The sequence below is a fragment of the Fukomys damarensis genome, unplaced genomic scaffold, assembly GCF_012274545.1.
Source record: "Fukomys damarensis isolate Sample0158 unplaced genomic scaffold, DMR_v1.0_HiC HiC_scaffold_1, whole genome shotgun sequence".
Lineage (NCBI taxonomy): Eukaryota > Metazoa > Chordata > Mammalia > Rodentia > Bathyergidae > Fukomys > Fukomys damarensis.
This window is the reverse complement of record NW_022900913.1, coordinates 72,865,428-72,884,486: the sequence shown is the minus strand read 5'-3', so window position 1 is coordinate 72,884,486 and position 19,059 is coordinate 72,865,428. Positions and strand designations below refer to the sequence as shown.

At 57.1% G+C, this 19,059-nt stretch overlaps 1 protein-coding gene across 1 annotated transcript in view; it reads left to right on the top strand.

The window, feature by feature from the left end:
• The first annotated feature begins 6 nt into the window (after positions 1 to 6).
• The window catches only part of Ret (ret proto-oncogene), a 30,110-nt gene continuing 11,057 nt past the window's right edge, over positions 7 to 19,059 (top strand). The window contains exons 1-8 of the mRNA XM_010622457.3: positions 7 to 101; positions 11,932 to 12,192; positions 13,257 to 13,544; positions 14,838 to 15,085; positions 15,444 to 15,642; positions 16,144 to 16,343; positions 17,708 to 17,966; positions 18,724 to 18,849. Coding sequence (XP_010620759.1) covers positions 32 to 101; positions 11,932 to 12,192; positions 13,257 to 13,544; positions 14,838 to 15,085; positions 15,444 to 15,642; positions 16,144 to 16,343; positions 17,708 to 17,966; positions 18,724 to 18,849 — 1,651 coding nt within the window. The 5' untranslated portion in view covers positions 7 to 31. The remainder of the gene's footprint in view (positions 102 to 11,931; positions 12,193 to 13,256; positions 13,545 to 14,837; positions 15,086 to 15,443; positions 15,643 to 16,143; positions 16,344 to 17,707; positions 17,967 to 18,723; positions 18,850 to 19,059) is intronic.

The window sequence follows — 19,059 nt, the reverse complement described above, 5'->3', positions numbered from 1 at the left end:
AGCGCCGCTCCCGACCCTCGTCCCCGAGGCGATGGCAAAGGCGATGTCCAGCGCCGTGGGGCTGCGGCTCTTTTTGCTGCTGCTGCCACTGCTCGGCGAAGGTGAGTCCTGGGGCGCCGGGTGCGGGTCGCAGGTGGGGCGCGCGAACTAGGGGGGCTCGTGGACAGCTAGGGGCGCGCAGCCCTCGCGCATTAGCCTGCGTTGTGAGTGGCTCTGATGGACCCCCACAGCCCTGCTTTCCCGCGGCTTAGGTCTCCTCCTCAACGAGGTGGCTTTGCTGCCTGGTCTTGGTCCAACAGTTGTGGTTCCTGGGACGCTTGGACGGAGCCCCGCCCGCAGCCTGTACCCTTGGGTGGCCCAGGGCTCCGGACCCGCACGAACAGGGGAAGGTGCAGGCTGTCGTGTCCCGCGCGGATCCGTTATAAGATGCGGTTCAGCCGGGCGCCAGGCGGCACTCCCAGCACTGTAGGATGACCCTGCCTGGCATCGGCCGGGTTCTAACCTGAGCCCCAGACCCAGGCGGACAGGACACACAGAGTTTTTGGGAGACGGGAAGATTCCTTTCTCCTGCTTCTCACAAAAGAGCGTTGCTCCGCACCCAGTGAGGGAAACACCACAGCTCCTGCCCGCCCTGTGCTGCCCACTACCTGGCAGGGAGGGAGCCCGAGAGGCGCAGCGCAGAGGCACAGGCGGTTCTCCCCTGTGAGATGGAATGGGGACTCTTGGGTTTGGGTTTCAGTCGCAGGATGTCCAAGCCGTCAGGCAGCAGGCTGGGCACAGGGCAGAAGCCAGCAGAAGTCCCCACCTGTGACTCTGTCCAGCCTGATCGCTGTGGGCCTATGGCCAGTGTGACCCAGGGGCCTTGCAGGCATCTCCGCACCCCAGCTTCCGTGCTCCTTAAGGCTAAGTGCTAGGCTGGGGGCTTGCAGCACACTTGCAGAAATGAAGGTTGCTTTCCGTGGAGACCCCTCACCACAGACTTCTGCCGAAGACAGTCTCCCGGTCCAGGAAACGTGGGCGCCTTTCCCTGGGAGAACTAAGAAGACTCGATCAGAGGAGTGATGACCCCAGGAGGGGATAACAGGGCCTTGAGGGGCCATGGGGCTCTACCAGGGTAGGAGTTTGGCTGAGCCAGGACAGGGCTCCCAGGGTACGAGTACTAGGACGGAGCAGCTGGGCCTCCAGCGCCCTCTGGCGGAGGTAGTGCTCCTATGGCCTCTGTTGCTGGGGCACAGCTAGTCTCCGCAGGGGAGGGTCTCCCTCAGCTCACACGCACACACACTTGTGCCCGGCACAGTGGGACTTGGGTCCTTCCCCTTCCTCAGAAGGATATGCTTTTGAGGCCGTAGACTCCCTGTCCACCCATAACCCCTACCCAAGGGCCTGGCCCCTCTGCCCACCCCAACCCCCACACCCTGCCCTGCCCCCATATCCTTGGGCATTGCCCCAGCCCCTCGTGGCCTGTAACCATGGGACTTCGCCCAGAGAGTAAGGTGTGCTTAGGCATAGCTCCCCTTCAGAATGGGCCAGGGGATCACGGAGCTCCTCACTCCCTACCACACATACACACACACACACACACATACACACACACACACACACACACACACACACACACACAGGCAGGATCCTGCTTGTGCCTTCCCCCTCCCCTGAGCAGGGCCTACACACAGCATCACTGGGCAGCTGAGCTGATGCTTAGGGGCCCCATTGCTAAATTGCCTTTATTCTGCAGAATTGCTTTAGGGCCAGTCTAAGTAAATCACTATTTCCTCAGTGGTGGGAAGAAAACGGGATGCTTTCACCTAATGGGGCACTAATGGCCTCTTAGTCAAGGGAGGAGAAAAGTAATTAAAAATTATGGTGTATGTTGGAAACAGATCTGGGGTCCTGAGGGGTGGAACTGGAAGCTGTGCCTCCCCAGGAGCCTCCTCCCTCTGCAGCCTGACAAAGAACCCTTCGTCCCCTGTCTTAGACAGGATATGGATACAACTATGCCACCCTCAGGCTCACAGCAAGTGGCCTTGGTCCCTCAATCTTCCAGGCAGCTCTGTGAAGGCCTTGGTCTCATTTTTGCCCTCATAGCCCAGAGACTGAGGCTCCATGAGTCTGTGGGCTTCAGGGCCAAGGAGGGCTTCAGAGCGGGACATGGCCCAGAGCCTGACCACCTTCAGGCCAAGATCTGCCCAGGTCTGCAAGAACCCACAACACTGGGCCATCACCCAGGTGGGAGCCCCTGGGTCTCTGTGGATGGCTCTTTAGCAGATGTTGGGATGGACACTTGTGTGCAGAGCATGGCAAGAGAGGGTATCCATGCTGCCTTGTGCCAGCGACTGCCAGGCACCAGACATCTGACTAGAACTCCAGAAGGGAAGAAGAGGACAGGCAGTGACTTCCTTCCCTCCTACCTGCAGCCATGTGGACACTGTGGGAGCAGGTGGTCCTGAGGCAGGGCTGTGACACATCCTGCCAGGCTGGTGCCCACTCAGCCTCCTTTGCATCCTTCAGCCTGCACTCCTCACCTCCTTCCCTCTTTTCCAGGTGTTCATCTGTGTGAGGGGTGGGTCTGCCACAAATACCCAGGAAAGGTGTGCTCACCCAGCAGGTGACCCATCACCTGTGTGGGATGTGTGTGTGTGATTTAGATAGGGTGCACAGGCCACAGGTGGGGTCTGACGTGTGGGATGTGTGTGTGTGATTTAGATAGGGTGCACAGGCCACAGGTGGGGTCTGGTTGGGAGTTGGTGCCGGGAGCCAGGCAGGGAGCACCTGGCAGGAAGCATCTGGCTGCTGCTATGGGCTGGGGGTGCTTGGATCCGAGAGTGTGGAGTCTGGGGACTGACCTGGTTCTGCTGCCCTGGGCACTGAGCCCTTGGGGTGGAGAAAGAAGTGACAGGCTGGGTATTGAGGCCAGGCTCACCTCTCCCTCCTGCCCAGACCCCCAACCTGGCCCACACAGGTGTGCAGCCCTCCTTCCTACACTCCCCACCTGCTGTGCCAGGCTTCTGAACCCTAACCCCCTGAGGCTGAGCTATCATGGGGACCCTAGGTAAGCCAGGCAGCAAGACAGGGGTGCTGTTATCTCAAGAGCCCCTCCCAGCCAGAGCCAGTGCCCTTGCTGCCTGGTGTGTCAGGTGACACTGGGTGGTGATCAGGGATCTTACACCACCTGGGGTCCTGAGGAGAGCAGGTGACTGGCCCTGAGCAAACACTACTGTGTGGGTAGCTCCAAAATGGATCAGTCCAGGTACTGCAAACAGGTCACCTGTGTCCCTGGACAGGTGTGTACCACCTAGGGCCACCTGCAGGCTTTCCATGCAATGCCAGGGAGACCCACAGGGCTGGGGTTTGTGCAGGTGGGGACATGGAAGCTAATATCAGATCTGCAGAGCCCAGGTATGTGTCTGGGGGTGGTGTGACCCCAGAGTAGGAGGTAGCGGAGTCTAGACAGTATTCAACCTCTACCTCAGGAGGCTGAGGCAGGAGGAACCCAGGTTAGAGAACAGCCCAGGTGAAGTAGTAGGATCCTGTCTCAGAATAAAAGTGGAAAAGGGCTGGGATGTACCTCCATGGTAGTGCACCTGCCTGATGGGTTCAAGGCCATGTTCCATCCCCAGTGCTCTTAAAGAAGAAACCAGTCCTTCCTTATGTGCCTCTGTGATTCCAGAAATTCTCACTTTGAGTTTCATAAAGGGAAAGAAAAAAATGAAATTAGTAATGACCTGGGAAGTGCTGGGGAAGAGGTGAAAGTTGATGCCAAGACCTGAGGTGGGCTGAGTGGGGCACATAGGATGGGCATAGGGGCACAGGACACAGGGACGTTGGCAGGACGTGGGTGTGCAGAGGTGCGCTGTGCTTGCTCACTGGACATCCCAGGCATCTCTGCCCACCTCTGCCAGAGTTCTGGTCAGCACAGCAGCAGGGACTTTTATAACAATTCATTACAGGTTTTTATATTCACCTAACAGCATCCCCTCTCTGTGGTTCCAACTCATCCCCCTGCCCTGGGTTTGCCTGTTGGGATCCTCATCTAATTCCACAATGGTCTGGCTTCTCTGCTTGGGTGCAATGTTTTCCTCCACTTTGTAGTAGTGCCAGGGTGTGACTCCTTTTCAAGTGTGAGTAGTACTGGGTCTGAGGATTTACTGCCCAGGGTAGCAGTCTTCAGAGACATGAGGATGTTTTCCACCACTTGGCCATAAACAATGTTGCTATAACATTTGTGTACAAGGCTGTTTGCAACTGTTTTCAGGTCTCTGAGGTATATATAATTGCTAGATCTTTCCTGTGTTGTTTTGGAGGAACAGGCATGAAGGTTACAATGTACCCACATCTTCAGCAAGACTAATTGTTTAAACATGGGATCTTGCGGAGTTTATGGGGGTCTTCTTGAGGTGGGGGGTCCTATTCTGCTTGTTGTCTAGGTGTGCAGGGAAGAACCTCAGGTCCCCTGCCACTGTCTGACCTGGAGAGTGGCCTGTCCTGACTTGTGGGGTCCTGTCCTGTCTAGTATGAGGCTGAGATGCTGTCCCACCTGGCGCCTTCCCAGTTAATTGGTGCCCTAGCTTCTGAGTCCTTCAGGCAGAACGGTGTCCATGTGTGGGCAGTGCATCACCACAACACCAAAGACTGAAGAGGGGCTAGAGCTGGGAAGCAGCTGCTCCTGCCCCGAGGACACACAGCCTCTGTTCAGACTAAAAATAACCCCTGGATCTACTGTAAGCCGATTGCCACCATCTCAGCTGTGATGTCACGCTATAGGCCAGAGCCACACCAGGAATGGCACTGTGTGCAGAGTGGCCACCCCCTGTCCCCCTACTCTGGAGGTTGGCACAGGGGTAGAGACTTTTGTGGGCCCCAGCAGATCTAATTTCAGGTGGGTCTTGGGATGGTGAACACCCCCTAGGCAGAAGCTTTGTGCCCAGTGGCCTCTGGGATGGGTCCTGTCCCATTCACAGCACCCAGCAGACACAGGCAGGCAGACATGGCCAAGCTGCCCACCCTGTCTCTGCTCCTGGTATTGTGCTGAGTCCCTCCTTTGGGTCTCAGAACACTGTGTTCTCCCCAGCCCCTCGAGCCTCGGGGGCCAGTCGTGCCCATGTCCTGCCTCTGGCCCCGGATTTATTCTGTGAGTCCTGTGGGCTCAGAGGGGCTCAGGGATGGCCTCACCTCCGGTGTGGTGCTCTTATTCTGCAGATAGAGAAACTGAGGCTAGAAGGAGGCTCAGTGGTCACCTGTGGAGTCCTGATAAGGATGCAGAGCCACAGCCTGGGATTTCACAACCCCTGGAGCAGGCTTGGCTTCTCTTTACTGATCAGGCCGATGCCAGTGACGTTCCCAGTGTCTTTCTGCTCATATGTGGGTCCTCCGAGCTGGGGCTGATCTCTGGGAAGCCCTGGCTTCCCTACACCTGTGCCGTCCCCATCACCACCACCCATCCATCCCTGTGATCACCTCCTACCCCTACACTACCGTCATCACTGTCCCTTCCCTATAAGCTCCACCTCCACCCTTGCCCATCACTACCATCATTTCTGGGGTGTGTGAGCAGGGCCATAAGTCAGCAGGGCCTGCTGGGCACATGGAGGACTCCAGGCCGGTGCATAGTGCTGTCGCTGGGGTCACAGGGCCAGGCGTCTGGTGACTTGCACACCATCACTGGTGGTCATGTGGGTGGCTAGTCCTTTTCCAGCAGGCCCTGCCCTCGGAAGGAGTTAATTGCCACCTAATTGGCGGTTCCCTCTCACAGAAGCCGGAAGGGCTGCAGCAGCCAGAATGAGGTCAGCAGCAGCTGAGAGTCACACGTGGGCACGCGTCCATCTTCCCTGCAGGGCACAGCAGCTGTTCTGGGTGGGTGTGGGTGGTGGCACAGTGCTCATAGGTGCAACCTGGGGCCCCTGGAAGCAGGCCTGGGCCATGCCAAGCACGCCCTCAGGTGCTGGCTCCCTGGGCTCTGTTGCTCTGACCTCAGCAGAGGCTCTGGGCTGGTGTAAAGTCAGGACCCTACCTGGGTGTGAGGCAAGTGCCAGCCTGTGTCTCAGCGCTGATAGGTATAGTGGTGTGGAGGAAAAGCTCATACAGTACAGGGCACGGGGAGGGCAGGGACAGCACTCATCTACCCTGCAGCAGTTGATGGGGACACATTGGCAGCGCCCTGAAACCCCAGCCGATGGGCAACAGGACTTTAGGCAGGAGCCCTGCTCTGGGGACAGCGGCATGGAGATCCCAGGGCCTATTCAGGGAGCCTTGTCACTTGGTGCCTGTCAGGACAGCCACTTGCTTCGACTTGTGTGTGGGAGCTGGTGCCCCTGGAGATACTGGCCATAGACGAGGTGGTGAGATGCGGACCGTGGTGATGGCAGTGATGGGCACAGGGTGGAGGTCACAGGGAGGGAACCAACATCATGGAGCCGGGGTGATGGTGGTGGGGGCAGAGGTCGTGGGACTGTGTGGATGGCAAGGATGGGGCAGGGAAATGGTGGGATGAGCACATCGGGATGGCAGTGGATGCCAGCCTCTGTCAGGAGAGCTTCGTGTCACTAACCTGGTCTGGCTCCCACCATCTTGTGCGGGTGACTCCGTCTCCATGGTTGCAGAGGGGGACACAGGCAGAGAGCATGGGCCCATGGCCCTGGCAGTGCCCCTGCCCCACTGCAAGGCAGGCAGCACAGGGATGGACACCACTCCCAGGGTCCTGGGGCATCGATGAGAGCCAGAGCTGGGCCTCCCTGCCTGGTGCTCCCACCACATGTTGTCTGGGAATTTTGTGGATGCCCACACTTGGGGCCTGTACAGTCCCTGGCCTCGTCCCCAAGACTGGTAACAAGGACGAGGAGACTGTGCCAGATGCTGACCTTGTCCTCTATGGTCATCAAACAGGAGCATCGGGCTGGGCCTGGGTGGAGGTGGGACTGGAGCAAGGGCCGGCCAGGCAGTAGGTGGCTCTGGGCAGGCAGAGAGGACAGGAAGCTGTGTACCTGGGCCCTGGACCAGTGGTTGGAAGTAAGCACTGGGGACATGGGGATGTGTATGGGTGGCCCCAGGTAGATGCAAGGCCAGGCAGCCACTGAGCCTGCAGCTCACTGGCAGTCAAGGGAGCAGACCAGCACACTGGGCAGGACTATCAATGGAAAGGCAGTGCCCATGGCTGCTGCCGGGCTCCAGGGGCGAGAGGCATGGGAAGAGGCATCCAGTCTGGGCCTCAGCCAACTTCTCCACAACCCCTGGAACCCCTGCCTTCCCTATAGCTGCAGGCTCTGTGTAATCCTAGCCCTTGGAAAGCTGAAGCAGGAAAATCACTTGAGTCTGGAGTTCGATGCCAGCCTGGGCAGTACAGTAAGACCATTTGCAATAAAATAAAATCGTCCCATCACTATGTTGATATAAGACAAACAACCCAGGCTTTTTGTCCGATTACAGCCCTCCTCATATTTCTTTCCTCCTTTGGATTTTAAAATAAACTCCGCCTTGAACATTTTCATGCCCCCTAGCGCTGGGCCTGTCAGGGATGGAGGCTGCCCCTCACCCCACAGGTGCCTGCCCCAGGGGCTGACCAGGAGCTGGGTGTGTGGTCTTTTGAGTGACCAGCAGCCAGGCTGGAATGGCAGCAGAACCTGGGTGCCCAGTGTGGGTTCACTGTGGGTCCGTGCTGAGCCAGTGGGCAGCACCGTGTCATGGGTGGCAAGTGTTCATTCCCAGGAACTCTTGGCCCCAGGAGACAGCAACTGCGGGTGTGTAAGGGCTGGGGCAGAGTACTGAGAAGGGGCACCATGCCCTACAGGGTCAAAACTCTGGAGAGCTTGAGGCTTGGGTAGCTGGGACTGCAGCTGACACAGCAGATCCTTCTTGGGGTCATGGGCAGCTGATGGCTGGGCTCAGGCAGGAGTCACACAGGCACCAAGGAACTGTGTGTGGTGGTCACTTTCCTGTGCTAGGAGACAAAACCCAACACCACAACTTAAAGGAAAAGAGGTGTGGTTTGGCTCACAATTTCGGGGCACTCAGTCCACCGTCAGCCAGCTCCAATATCATAGTGGAAGGGTGTGGTAGGGCAATGTTGCCTAGTTCATGGCATCAGGGAATCAGAGCAGGGACAGCACTAGAGAGCAAAAAAGGACGAGACCCAAGGCCACACCCATGTGACACACCAGACACACTCAGAAGTGGCTTTGCTAATCCTGGGGGTGGCTCCCAAGCCAGTCAAGTAGATAGCTAGGGTTTAGCTCACAGCATACTTTGGGCACATCGCTGGGGTGGGGTGTGCTGGGTGTCCCCACACCTGTATCCCACCAGCTGCAGGCAAGTATGGTGCTGCCTGCAGAGAGTGATCTTGGGCTCTGGCCTGTGCCCACACACAAGCACACGTGGGCAGAGGGTGTGTGGCAAGGTGCGTGTATATGTGCCTTTTGTGTATGCAAAGGGAAAGGCCTCAACTGTGTCCATCTGCACCCAGATGCCAGTAAACTAACACCTGGGCAATGTGGAATACAGAGCAGTCTCGTCAGGCTAGGGCAGGTGGGGGGGTATTAGGTTATGGGCCTTCTGTGTCCCCTTCTACCTGTGTCCTGCACAACCTGTGTATGTGTTCCACATACTGCCTGTGAAAGGTCTTTCCAATGGAGGTTGGCTCAGTGATTGGCAGGCATGGTCTGAGCACCTGGGGCTGGGGCTATCTGTGGGCTGGACCAGGGGTACAGGTGGCAGGTGGTGTAGGGTTGTGCTAGACCCCAAAATGGGCAGGAGAAAGGGCTGGGTGCAGATTTGTCTGGGAGAAGTTGGGTGCAGGTGTTGGAGGCTGGGTTCCATAGGGCTTTGGGGGCTGTGTGAGGGCCCAGATATCCTATGGTACAGCACCTACTCTGCCCACATTCCTGCATGGCAGGCCAAGGTGTGGGGGCTGGGAATGTGTGTCCAGCACACAGAGGCGAGCTCCTGTCCTCAGAGGTCCTCAGTTAAAGAAACTGAGGCCCAGAGTGGGCGAGTGCTCTGCGGGGGCCACCAGCCCTTCTGTGCCACTTGCCAGTGGCTTATTCTGCTCCCCTGCTGCAGTTGGCTGCTTTGATTGTGGGCCCAAATCTAGAATTGGGCAGGATTTCCAGACAGGCAGCAGGCCCTGTTAGCATGGGCTCTGTTTGCAGCCTAGGATGCACCAGCACCCCTGTGCTCACCTGTCCTTGGCCCCTTTTCCAATAAGAGTCAGTACTACGGGAGGGGTTGCCTGCTGTGAGCCTCCTAGGGGGAAACTTAAGTACATCAGACTCTGGTCACAAGGTCTCTCCAGGCAGCAGAAGACCCCATCCTGCCCATGTGGGGCCCCATGAGCCACCTGCTCCTCAAGGCACGAGGCACGTAAGAGCCATATTGGGGGCTCAGGCAGTGGGCGGGGTGCGCTGGGCAGCCACCAGAAGCTAGGACAGGAGAGGACTTCCTTCCCATGGCTGGACCCACAGAGGTCAGCTTGGTGCCATCTAGGGGGGCTGGGCCAGCAGGAGGAGATGGCTCCTGATGGGGTCTCTAGCGAGGCTGGGTGGGGTGGTGGGGTCTTGGCTGTCTCTCCTGTAATACCCGAGGGTGTGTTTTCTGGGCTTCCCTCAGCTGCACCCTGCATTGTATGCCTGGGTGCCCCCCAGAGAGCAGAGCAGGAAGGCAAGGCTCAGCCTTGGTTGCCCAGGTCCCACACTGCCCCCATTGCCGGAGCAGGACAACAGTGACCTGAGGGTCTCCAGGCATGACCCTGGCCCAGAGCCTCCCCACCCTGGGCATGACCAGAACAGATAGGCTCCCTTCCTCCCTTCTAAGCTGGCCTTTTTCTTTCTTCCCAAGACTGAACCAGAGGCCTACGCATGCAGCCCCATCTCCCAGCCCTTTTCCTTATTTAGGAACAGGGCCTTACTCAGTTGCTGAAAAAGCAGGGCCTCCAGCCTGGCTTCCCAGCCCAGCTGTCCTTGCACCCATCCTGAGGGATAACCCATAATGCACAGTGCCCTCTCACTCCCACTGGGGACCCATCCTCTGCCTGACAAGCACATTTGGCCCTGGACTTTGTCCCAACCCCTGGGACTGGGCACCCTCTGCAGATTCCCAGCAGACAGGCTACCAGGGGAGATCAGAAGTTCAATCAGTTGCCAGTAAGCATAGGGTTGTCTGGTAGCTGCTTTGTGTGTCACTGTCTTTGTGCGTTGCAGAATTATTTGAAGTTTTTAAAATGGGTTGTAAATGACTTTTGCCTATTTACCCATCTTTTTAAAACATCTTGCTATTTTTAATCCAGAAGTTCACATGAAATTGGCCATTTTAACCATTTTCAACTGTGTGGATTCAGTACCATCAAGAACATCCACATTGCTGCCCGGCCTGGGATACATGCCTGTAATCCCACCACTTAGGAGGCTGAGGCAGGAGGATTGCTGTGAGTTTGACACCAACCTGACCTACATAGCAAAGCCCTGTCTCAAAAAACCAAAACAAGAAAAAAAGAACATCTATGGTGGGTGTTGTGCAACCATTACCACTGTCTGCCCACAGAAATGAGGTGGTGATTCCCCAGCCACCATCCAACTCTGTCTCTATGTGACTATTTCCAGGATCTCATGGAAGTGAGGTGCAGGGATGGTCCCTTTTGAGACTGGCTTGTGTCACTCAGCAGGATTTCCTTTCCCTTCTGAGGGCTCACTAGTATTCTATTGTGTTTGGCTATTTGTGGATGGACACGTGGATGCCTTCTCTCTGGCTGTGGTGAGCAGTATTGCTGTGAATGCATGTGCAGGGTCCTCTGTAGGCAGCTTCAAGTTCTTCTGGTCTGGATGCAGGGCTGGTGACAGCTGAGTCATGTGCAATTCTGTGTGTGGTGTTGTGAGGAGCCACACCGCCTTCCTCAAAGCATCACCCCTTCACGTCCCTCCAGCAGTGCGCTGGGCTCACACACTCACTATGTGAGGATGCTCCTCCCACCCCACCCAGTACAAGGGATCAAACTCAGGACCTTGCACCTGAAAGGCAGGTGCGGCACCACTGAGCTAAATCCCCAGCCCTGAGAATGCTTTTTAGTTTTAATACTTGGGCATGCACAGCCACTGCACAGGTGGTAAATTCTGTGGGGGCACAGCCCGGTGTGGCCAGCATCCCAGCTTCTTGGGACCTTTGCACCTCTGCCCTCAGCCTAAAATTGGTTTTCTAGCTTTTCAGGTGGAACGTCTATGTAAGTGGGAGACACAAGTCTCAGCCGTGCTGTGTTCATGTGTAGATTCTACACATGACCTGCCCTGTGGGGACAGGACCCTGGCACCCTGAGGATGCCCTCCTGCTGTTCCCAGGCTACCTGCCCCCCAGGCAGCCATCCACTTGCCCACCTCGGTTCAGTGTGGAAGCCATGACTTGTGACCTCCTGCCTATGTGTTCAGCATGCATGTCCTTCGTCATTGCTGTGTGGGGTTCTGTGATGTACACCTGCCAGCCAGAGGCACATTGAGGCCGCTGTGAATAATCCAGCTATGTATGATCAAGGTCACCTGGGTGTATTTCCACTGAGCAGCATGGAACTTCTGGGTCCTGGAGCAGCAGTGGGTTTGGGTAAAAGTCGATCAGTCTCTTGCCCAGTGCTGTCTTTGTTGCTGCTCTCCACTGCCTGCCCTCCATATCTGGTGGTGTCTCATGCCTTGCAAGCTCTGGTCCTTTGCTCAAAGCCAGCATGAACTCTAGGGTTTAGGTACTCAGGAAACTGGAGTGCCTGATGGTGATTCTGCTGCATTTCTTATTTCTGCCTTCTCTCTCCTCTATTGTTGTAATGAAAGGCATTTTCAGCCATTGCTTGGCTACGTACATGCTCCTGTGTTCTTGTTCTTTGGACCAGAGGTGAGGAATCCTGTTAGGACCAGAATTTTAAATGGATGGCTTCTTGTCCCCACCTTCCTCATGTGATTCTGCCTTCTGCAGCCCCTCTGGGCCTCTACTTCCCGAGGGACGCCTACTGGGAGCGGCTGTACTTGGACCAGCCAGCGGGCACACCACTACTCTATGTACACGCCCTACAAGATGCACCCGGGGAGGTGCCCAGCTTCCACCTGGGCCAGCACCTCTACGGTGTCTACCACAAGCCACTGCACAAGAATGACTGGATCCACGTGGAGGACACTGGTCTTCTCTACCTCAACCGAAGCCTGGACCGCAACTCCTGGGAGCAACTCAGCCTGCGGAGTAAGGACGGCTTATTAAGGCAGAGGCTGTGTGGCCCCCAGGCTTCCATTGGGGAGGTCGGGGCAGGAGGCAAAGTGGGCCTGGTATCTGTGTCCAGTAGTCCTCAGGAGTCCTGAAGCTTCTGAACTTGTGGGGCTGTGCAAAGGCTTGGGTGCTCACTGCAGCAGAACCTGGGGCCTTTCTAGGAAGTGGGGGTTTAGAGGTTGTAAGAGGAATGCTGGGGGCTGGAAAAGCCCCAGGGCTTGTCTCAGCTCTACCCAGGGCTCACTAGAGTGGCAGCAGTCACAGAGAACTCCTTCCTCCCACAGGCAGACGCTTGGCCTGGCCCAGGTGTCCCAAAGGAATGGAGCCTGGGAGACCTGTCCAGAGCCCCAGATGTGGCCTCCAGCTCACACCAGCCCCAGTCTGGCTCCAGCAGGGGTCACCCATCAGAGAGAGTCCTGGGGTGGGCACCCAGCAGGTCCTGGAGGAGATGGCTGGAGGCAGGTCTCAGTTCTAGGCGTGCCTGGTTGTAGCCAGGCCTTCCTCCACCCCATGGGGCCTGCATTTCCTGGGAGGCCTGCGCCAGCAGCGTGTGGACACTGCTAGGCCCCATCAGGACAGGAGCCATGGGGTTTGCATGGGGAATGTCTGGCCACAGCTGGGGTGGAGCAGGAAAAGCTAGGGAGGAGCAGAGTGGGCAGACAGGGGAGTAGCCAGGTCCACCAGAGAGCCCCATACTGCTGGACCCTGCCTTCCCTGCCACTTTGTGCCTTGGTAGGAGTGCCATGGAAGTGCTCTCCAGGGGCCAGGGATGTCTGTCCTTGGTGGGTCCCAGGGCAGGGTGTGCATAGGAGCTGGCCCTGGAGAGAAGCCCACCTACCACAGGAGGTGGGGACATTGTGAGGTCAGGACTGGGTGACAGCAGGTGGTCGTGGTGGGCCAGGTGCTGCAGCTACAGGGTCCTGCATGGAGCTGGGAAGTGGAGCCAGGAGCTGGATATGAACCCTGGACCCCTGCCAGCCCCATGCCCACTGGACAGGTGAGGCCTTGCCTGGCCTGACTCCTCTCTTCTCTCCCCACAGATGGCGGTTTCCCCCTGCTGACCATTTTCCTCCATGTCTTCCTGTCATCCCCACCCCTGCGAGAGGGCGAGTGCCACTGGCCAGGGTGCACCCGAGTGTACTTCTCCTTCATCAATGCCTCCTTCCCTGCCTGCAGCTCCCTTTCACTCCGGGAGATCTGCTTCCCAGAGAATGGGCTGTCCTTCCGCATCCGCGAGAACAGGCCACCTGGCACCTTCCACCAGTTCCGTCTGCTGCCCGTGCACTTCCTGTGCCCCAACATCAGTGTGGCCTACAGGCTCCTGCAGGGTGAGCAGCTGGTCACTGCAGGGTCTATACTGGCAATGTTCTGTTCTGAAGTAGAGGTGGTGCCTGGGAAGGTCACAGGCTGGTGTCCTCCCATCTCCGGGGCCAGTAGCTTCCAAAAGGACAAGGAAGAATGGGATAGATGTAGTGGTGATGTTGATTCAGCCAGGTGGGTAGGGTGGGGATCCCAGAGCAAACAAATAGGGCAAGTGACAGTGTAGGGCTCATGTGGCCCAGCTGCTAGGGAGGACTAAGGCTGAGGAGCAGTGTGGCCCCAGGCCACACCATGCATCCTGTGGGGCATGGAAGGCATGGAAAGCTGATTTGCCTTGAAAAGGTGCAGCCAGACTCCAGCATTGGCATGGTGTAGGTTTGCAAGTATAGGTGAAAGTAGGGAAACAGAGGCTACAAGAGACCCTTGAGCCAGAAGACAGGTCTACATGAGGCTAGAGCCAGTAAGCCTCTGAGAAGCAGGGGGCCAGCAGATTTGATTTCCTCCTGGACTGGCTGTGGGTGTTGAGCATCCCAAGGATTCTCCTGAGCAACAAGGGGGACAGCTAGCCTCTCTGGAAGCTGGGCCTGGGCAAGGCTGGTGTGGAACAGGCTGGTGATCCCAGGTGAATGAGAAGAGAAGGTGGCTGACTGCCCATGGAGGCCATTCAGCTGGCGATGTGGGGCCACACTGCTGTGAATCTACACCATGCCCGTATTCAACAGGATGGTACAGAGTCAGTGGAGATTTCCACAGAGGAGGGAAAGCTGCCACTCACACTCAGCACATGGCCCAGGCAGGATGCATGTCTTCCAGACAGATGCTTTAAAAAAATATATGTGAATTTGTTTAGTATGGTTTTTGTCAACATACAGACAGGCATTTCCAGTGTGAATAACTCACAAGTGGTTGGTACCCCACTGACAGGACCTTCAATGGGTCCCCTTGCCTGGGTTGCTGCTGGAGGGCAAGCTGCAGAATGGGGGGGGCCTGTCCCCTCACACGTGCTGAGTCACTGCAGAGTGCATCTCAGCATCAGGCACTGTTAGGGCACCTGGCATCTACTAGGGGAAAATGAGGCAGTGAGAGGCGACAGCCAGGCTATGTAAAGTAGAGGGCAAAACTTTCCTTCAGAAAAGTGCTTAGAAGCAATAGGGCTCAAATGAACACTAGAGCTGAGGCTTTACTTCTCAGGCTTTTCGATGGAAATAAAGGCTGCCCCGGGATGTAAATGCCATGGCACTGCTCTCATTTAGAGATGCCCAATGCAGGGCTGGCTGTCACCTGCTGTGTCCCCGCCCCAGGTGATGGTGATAGTGGCCCCTTTCGATGTGCCCCGGACAGCCTGGAGGTGAGCATGCGCCACGTGCTAGACCGGGAGCGCCGGGAGCGCTTCGACCTGGTGGCCACTTGCGCCGTGCGCTCGGGCGCACTTGAGGACGAGGTGCAGGAACCCTTCCCAGTCACCGTGTACGACGAGGATGACTCGGCACCCAGGGTGTCGGGGTCGGGCGACACGGCCAACGCTGAGGTGGCCTTCCGGCGGAAGGAGGTGCGAGTTCGCTGAGACCTTAACCGGCCTTTCCTGCACCCCGTAGGGCTGGGGAAGGGAGCACCGGTTACAGAGACCAGAAGGCAGTTGCCTCGGGTCTATAAGTCACCTGAAGGGAGCAGGCCAAGGGCTGGGCCTCCAGGCACTGCAGGAATCTGCCCGGCTTGGAAGGGGAGGCTTTCTGGGGAGCTGGAGAGGCGCGGGACTTGGTGGGCGTGGAGATGGGGACCTCTTGTGGTGGAAGGGGATTCTGGTGGGCTGGAGTGGAGCTGGGCCTCCTTGAAGATTAGTGGCCTACAGCTGGGGCGGGGTTGGAGTCGGCTTGGTTCCCCTCTGACAGCCCTTCCCTGCCCCGCAGGGCACGGTGGTGGCCACTCTGCGTGTGTTCGACGCGGATGTGGTGCCGGCCTCGGCGGAGCTGGCGCGGCGCTACACTGGCACACTGCTGCCCCGGGATCCCTGGGCCCAGCAGCGCTTCCGTCTGGAGCATTTTCCCAACGAGACCCGCGTGGCGGCGGAGGGTGGCGGCACTGTGCGAGCCACAGTGCATGACTTCAGTAAGGGGGGGTTGTCTGCCTGCCTGTGACTGCATACACCACACTACGTGCGCACAATTCACACACCACTCTTGTGTGTACGCCCTGCACACATCTTACCCTGTGTGCACCATGCACACAACACTGGACCTTGTAAACTCTTGTGTGTAAGTTTCAGATACCACACATTACACACTACTCGTGTGTACTCTTATGCACATTGTATGTACATTTCACATACCACATGCACTACACTCCACACAACCTGTTTACACCTCGTACTCTTGTCCACACCCTACACACACACTCGTGTGCACACAAAAGCTGCCCTGACTGAGGCAGGTTCCTGGAGTGTGCAGTTAAACCAGGTAGTCAACACTGAAATGTGGGTTCTCACTGAGGGCTGATTCCAACCTGTTGTCTGGAATCTGCCTGTATGCACATGTGTGTGCAGGCTATGTCTGGGAGGAGGTGCTGGCTGGGGCCCAAGCCTGGATGTCACCATCATGTCCCTGTCCACAGAGCTGGTTCTCAACCAAAGCCTGCCCATCTCCGAGAGCCGAGCCCTGCAGCTGGATGTGCTGGTCAACGACTCTACCTTCCAGGGCCCAGGCTTAGGCGTCCTTCTCCTCCACTTCAATGTGTCGGTGCTGCCCATCCGCCTACACCTGCCCAGCACCTATTCCTTCTCTGTGAGCAGGCAGGCCCACCGTTATGCCCAGGTAAGGATGGGGCAGTGGGTGGCGGACAGGCTGGGTGGGTGATGCCTAAGCGGCCAAGTAGGCTGTGCATGCAGACCGGGGCACCTCACTGAGGACACAGCTCCTTGAGGCCTCTGTTTTTCCCCTCTTCCTCCTTGGTGTCTTTACATCACATTTTTGCACTAATGTAAGAGTAGAATCTACGTGCTGACCTGGAAACATTCCCCTGGTAGATGGTGGGATGGGAAGGTGTTTGCAGGAAAGGTTTCAGGCCTCGTCTCTGCAGGAGAGAACTTTGCTCCATCTGTAAGAGTGGAGCATAGTGAGCAATGGCACCCTCTGGGGGAAGACGGGCGTCTTGCTTCTACTGGCAGGTGCCTCTGTCAGAGCCTGTGGTATGTCTGTGTCTATGCTGGAAAAGAAAACAATCAGATGTGGACAAGTAAAACCATTAAAGATGAGGAGGGAGAAGAACGCCCCTTCCACCTCCTCAGCTGAGAGCCCCTGGGCAGTTTACTTGTTATATACTTTCTGAGCCCAGAGAGTCCCCAGAGACCATCCATATGCATGGCTTCTCTCGGAGAGGCGTGTCCTCTACAGCATGTCATATCCAGCCCGGATCCCCTTTTCCCAGTGGTTTGCCAGTTCTCTTGGTGGTCCTGGAACCAACCCAGAAGGGACAATCCCTGTGACAGAAGGGACCTATCTCTGTCCCTGGGGCATGGGCAGCAGTGTGATGGGGTGACAAGCAGAGGGTTCTGGGGCACAGACCTTGAAGGTGGAGGGCCATCTGCACCATCATACTCCATCCAGCCTTGGATTCTGGCTTCTCACCCCTTCCCAGTTCTTGACATTGTGAGTTGAAGACAGCTAGGCAGCATCCAAGACCCAAGGAGGTGGAAATGGGCATGCTTTTTGAGGACAGCTGAGAGGCTGGTGCTGCAGGCTTAAATTCAGGGGTATGTGGCTCTGTACTGGGCCCCTGGTGGGGCAACCTCAGGGTTGACTCTGGCCCATGGACAGCAACTGTCCTACCTTGGGGCTGGAGCTCTTGGCTTCAGCTGCTGCAGCTGTGACTCTTCAGTGGTCAAAAAGTGGAAAGTCCAACTGCCTGGCTGTGGGGCCTGACATCCCCAGAAGGAAAGGTTCCCATCTCCAAGGTCCTGGAGCAGCATGGGCCAGGTGACCTTGCTGCATTAGTTGCACTGCTGGCAGGCAACAGGGCAGAATTTTGCCCTCACCTTTGACTCCTGGAAGCAGAGGCAGCAGTGACTCGGTGGGCAGGCAAGTCTGCAGCCTGAGGTGTGCAGGAAGCTGCTGTCTCTAGGTTACACAAAGGACAATCTGAGGCCAGTTGCACCCTCTGAGCCACCCTATCCCCCCAGGTCGGCAGGGTCTGTGTGGAGCACTGCTGGGAGCTCAGTGGTGTCCATGTCCAGTATAAGCTGCAACCATCCGGCATCAACTGCAGTGCCCTGGGGGTGCTGAGCTCAGCCAAGGACACTTCAGGGACCCTGTTTGTGAACAACACGGAGGCTCTGCAGCAGCCTGAGTGTGAAGAGCTTCAGTACACAGTGGTAGCCACCGACCAGGAGACCCACACTCAGGCCCAGGCTGCACTGATGGTCACTGTGGAGGGGACATGTGAGTCTGAGGTGGGGGGAATCACCCACAGTGCCTCCCACAGCCCAGACCTCCTCCCTGTGCCCGAATCCTGATGCCTCCTTGAAGCCCAATGGGAGACTGGTGGGGGGAGTGTGGTTCTGTGGTGAAATCCTTTCCACCTGGTCAGGGCATCCTGTACATGCACCTGCTTCAAAGCTGCTGGGTAAGACACAGGACCCAGGTTAATTTTGAGTTCCGCATAATCAACACACAGTTGATGGGTGTAGGCTGTGTCCCTCAACCCCAAATCCAAGATGCTTCACAATCAGGATGTTTTTGATGGCTAATCTGGTGTACAGGTGGAAGGTCCCACACTCACCCACATGTCAGGTCATGGAGTGCAGTGCACTGAGACTTCTGGGTGGAACTAGATCGGCTTGGGGCTCCATAATAAATGTGCTGAGCAGACTTCCTGCCTAGCCTCATGCACATGTGACTATTCCAAGATCGCAATACTGGGGTTTCTATCCCCTGCTGCACTCAAGGGACACTCAGTCCGAGTAGGCTTTTGGTGAGGTTTCTCTGAAATCAAACCTCAGAGCATCCCAACCACGTTAGGGACTGACATTCTCAGAGCAGGTATCTACCTTTAACTGAGCTAGGTGTCCCTGATGTCCGGCGTGACACTGAGCCAGCTATCCTCAATCCATCCCTGTCTTTCCTCCTCCTGGGAATGGCCCCCACCTGTAACCTGGGGACAGCAGGCCCCTGTGACCCTGGCTTGTCTGCCCCCTAGACATGGCTGAAGCAGCAGGCTGCCCTCTATCCTGTGCAGTCAGCAAGAGGCGCCCTGAATGTGAGGAGTGCGGTGGCCTGGGTGCCCTGACCGGCCGGTGCGAATGGCGGCAGGGTGATGGCAAAGGTGGGCCAAGCTGGGGACGGGGTACTGCTGGGGTGGGTGGCTCCAGACATGGGTCTCATGCCTAGCCTGCTAGTCCTTGGGTGTCCACAGCACTAGGGAGGCTCTGCCACTGTGACCAGAGGGGCTGGGCTGATGCACTGCCCATGGGGCAGATCAGAGTCAAGGGTAAACATACAGGACAGTGGCTCCCACGGGTGGCCCCAGCTGCCA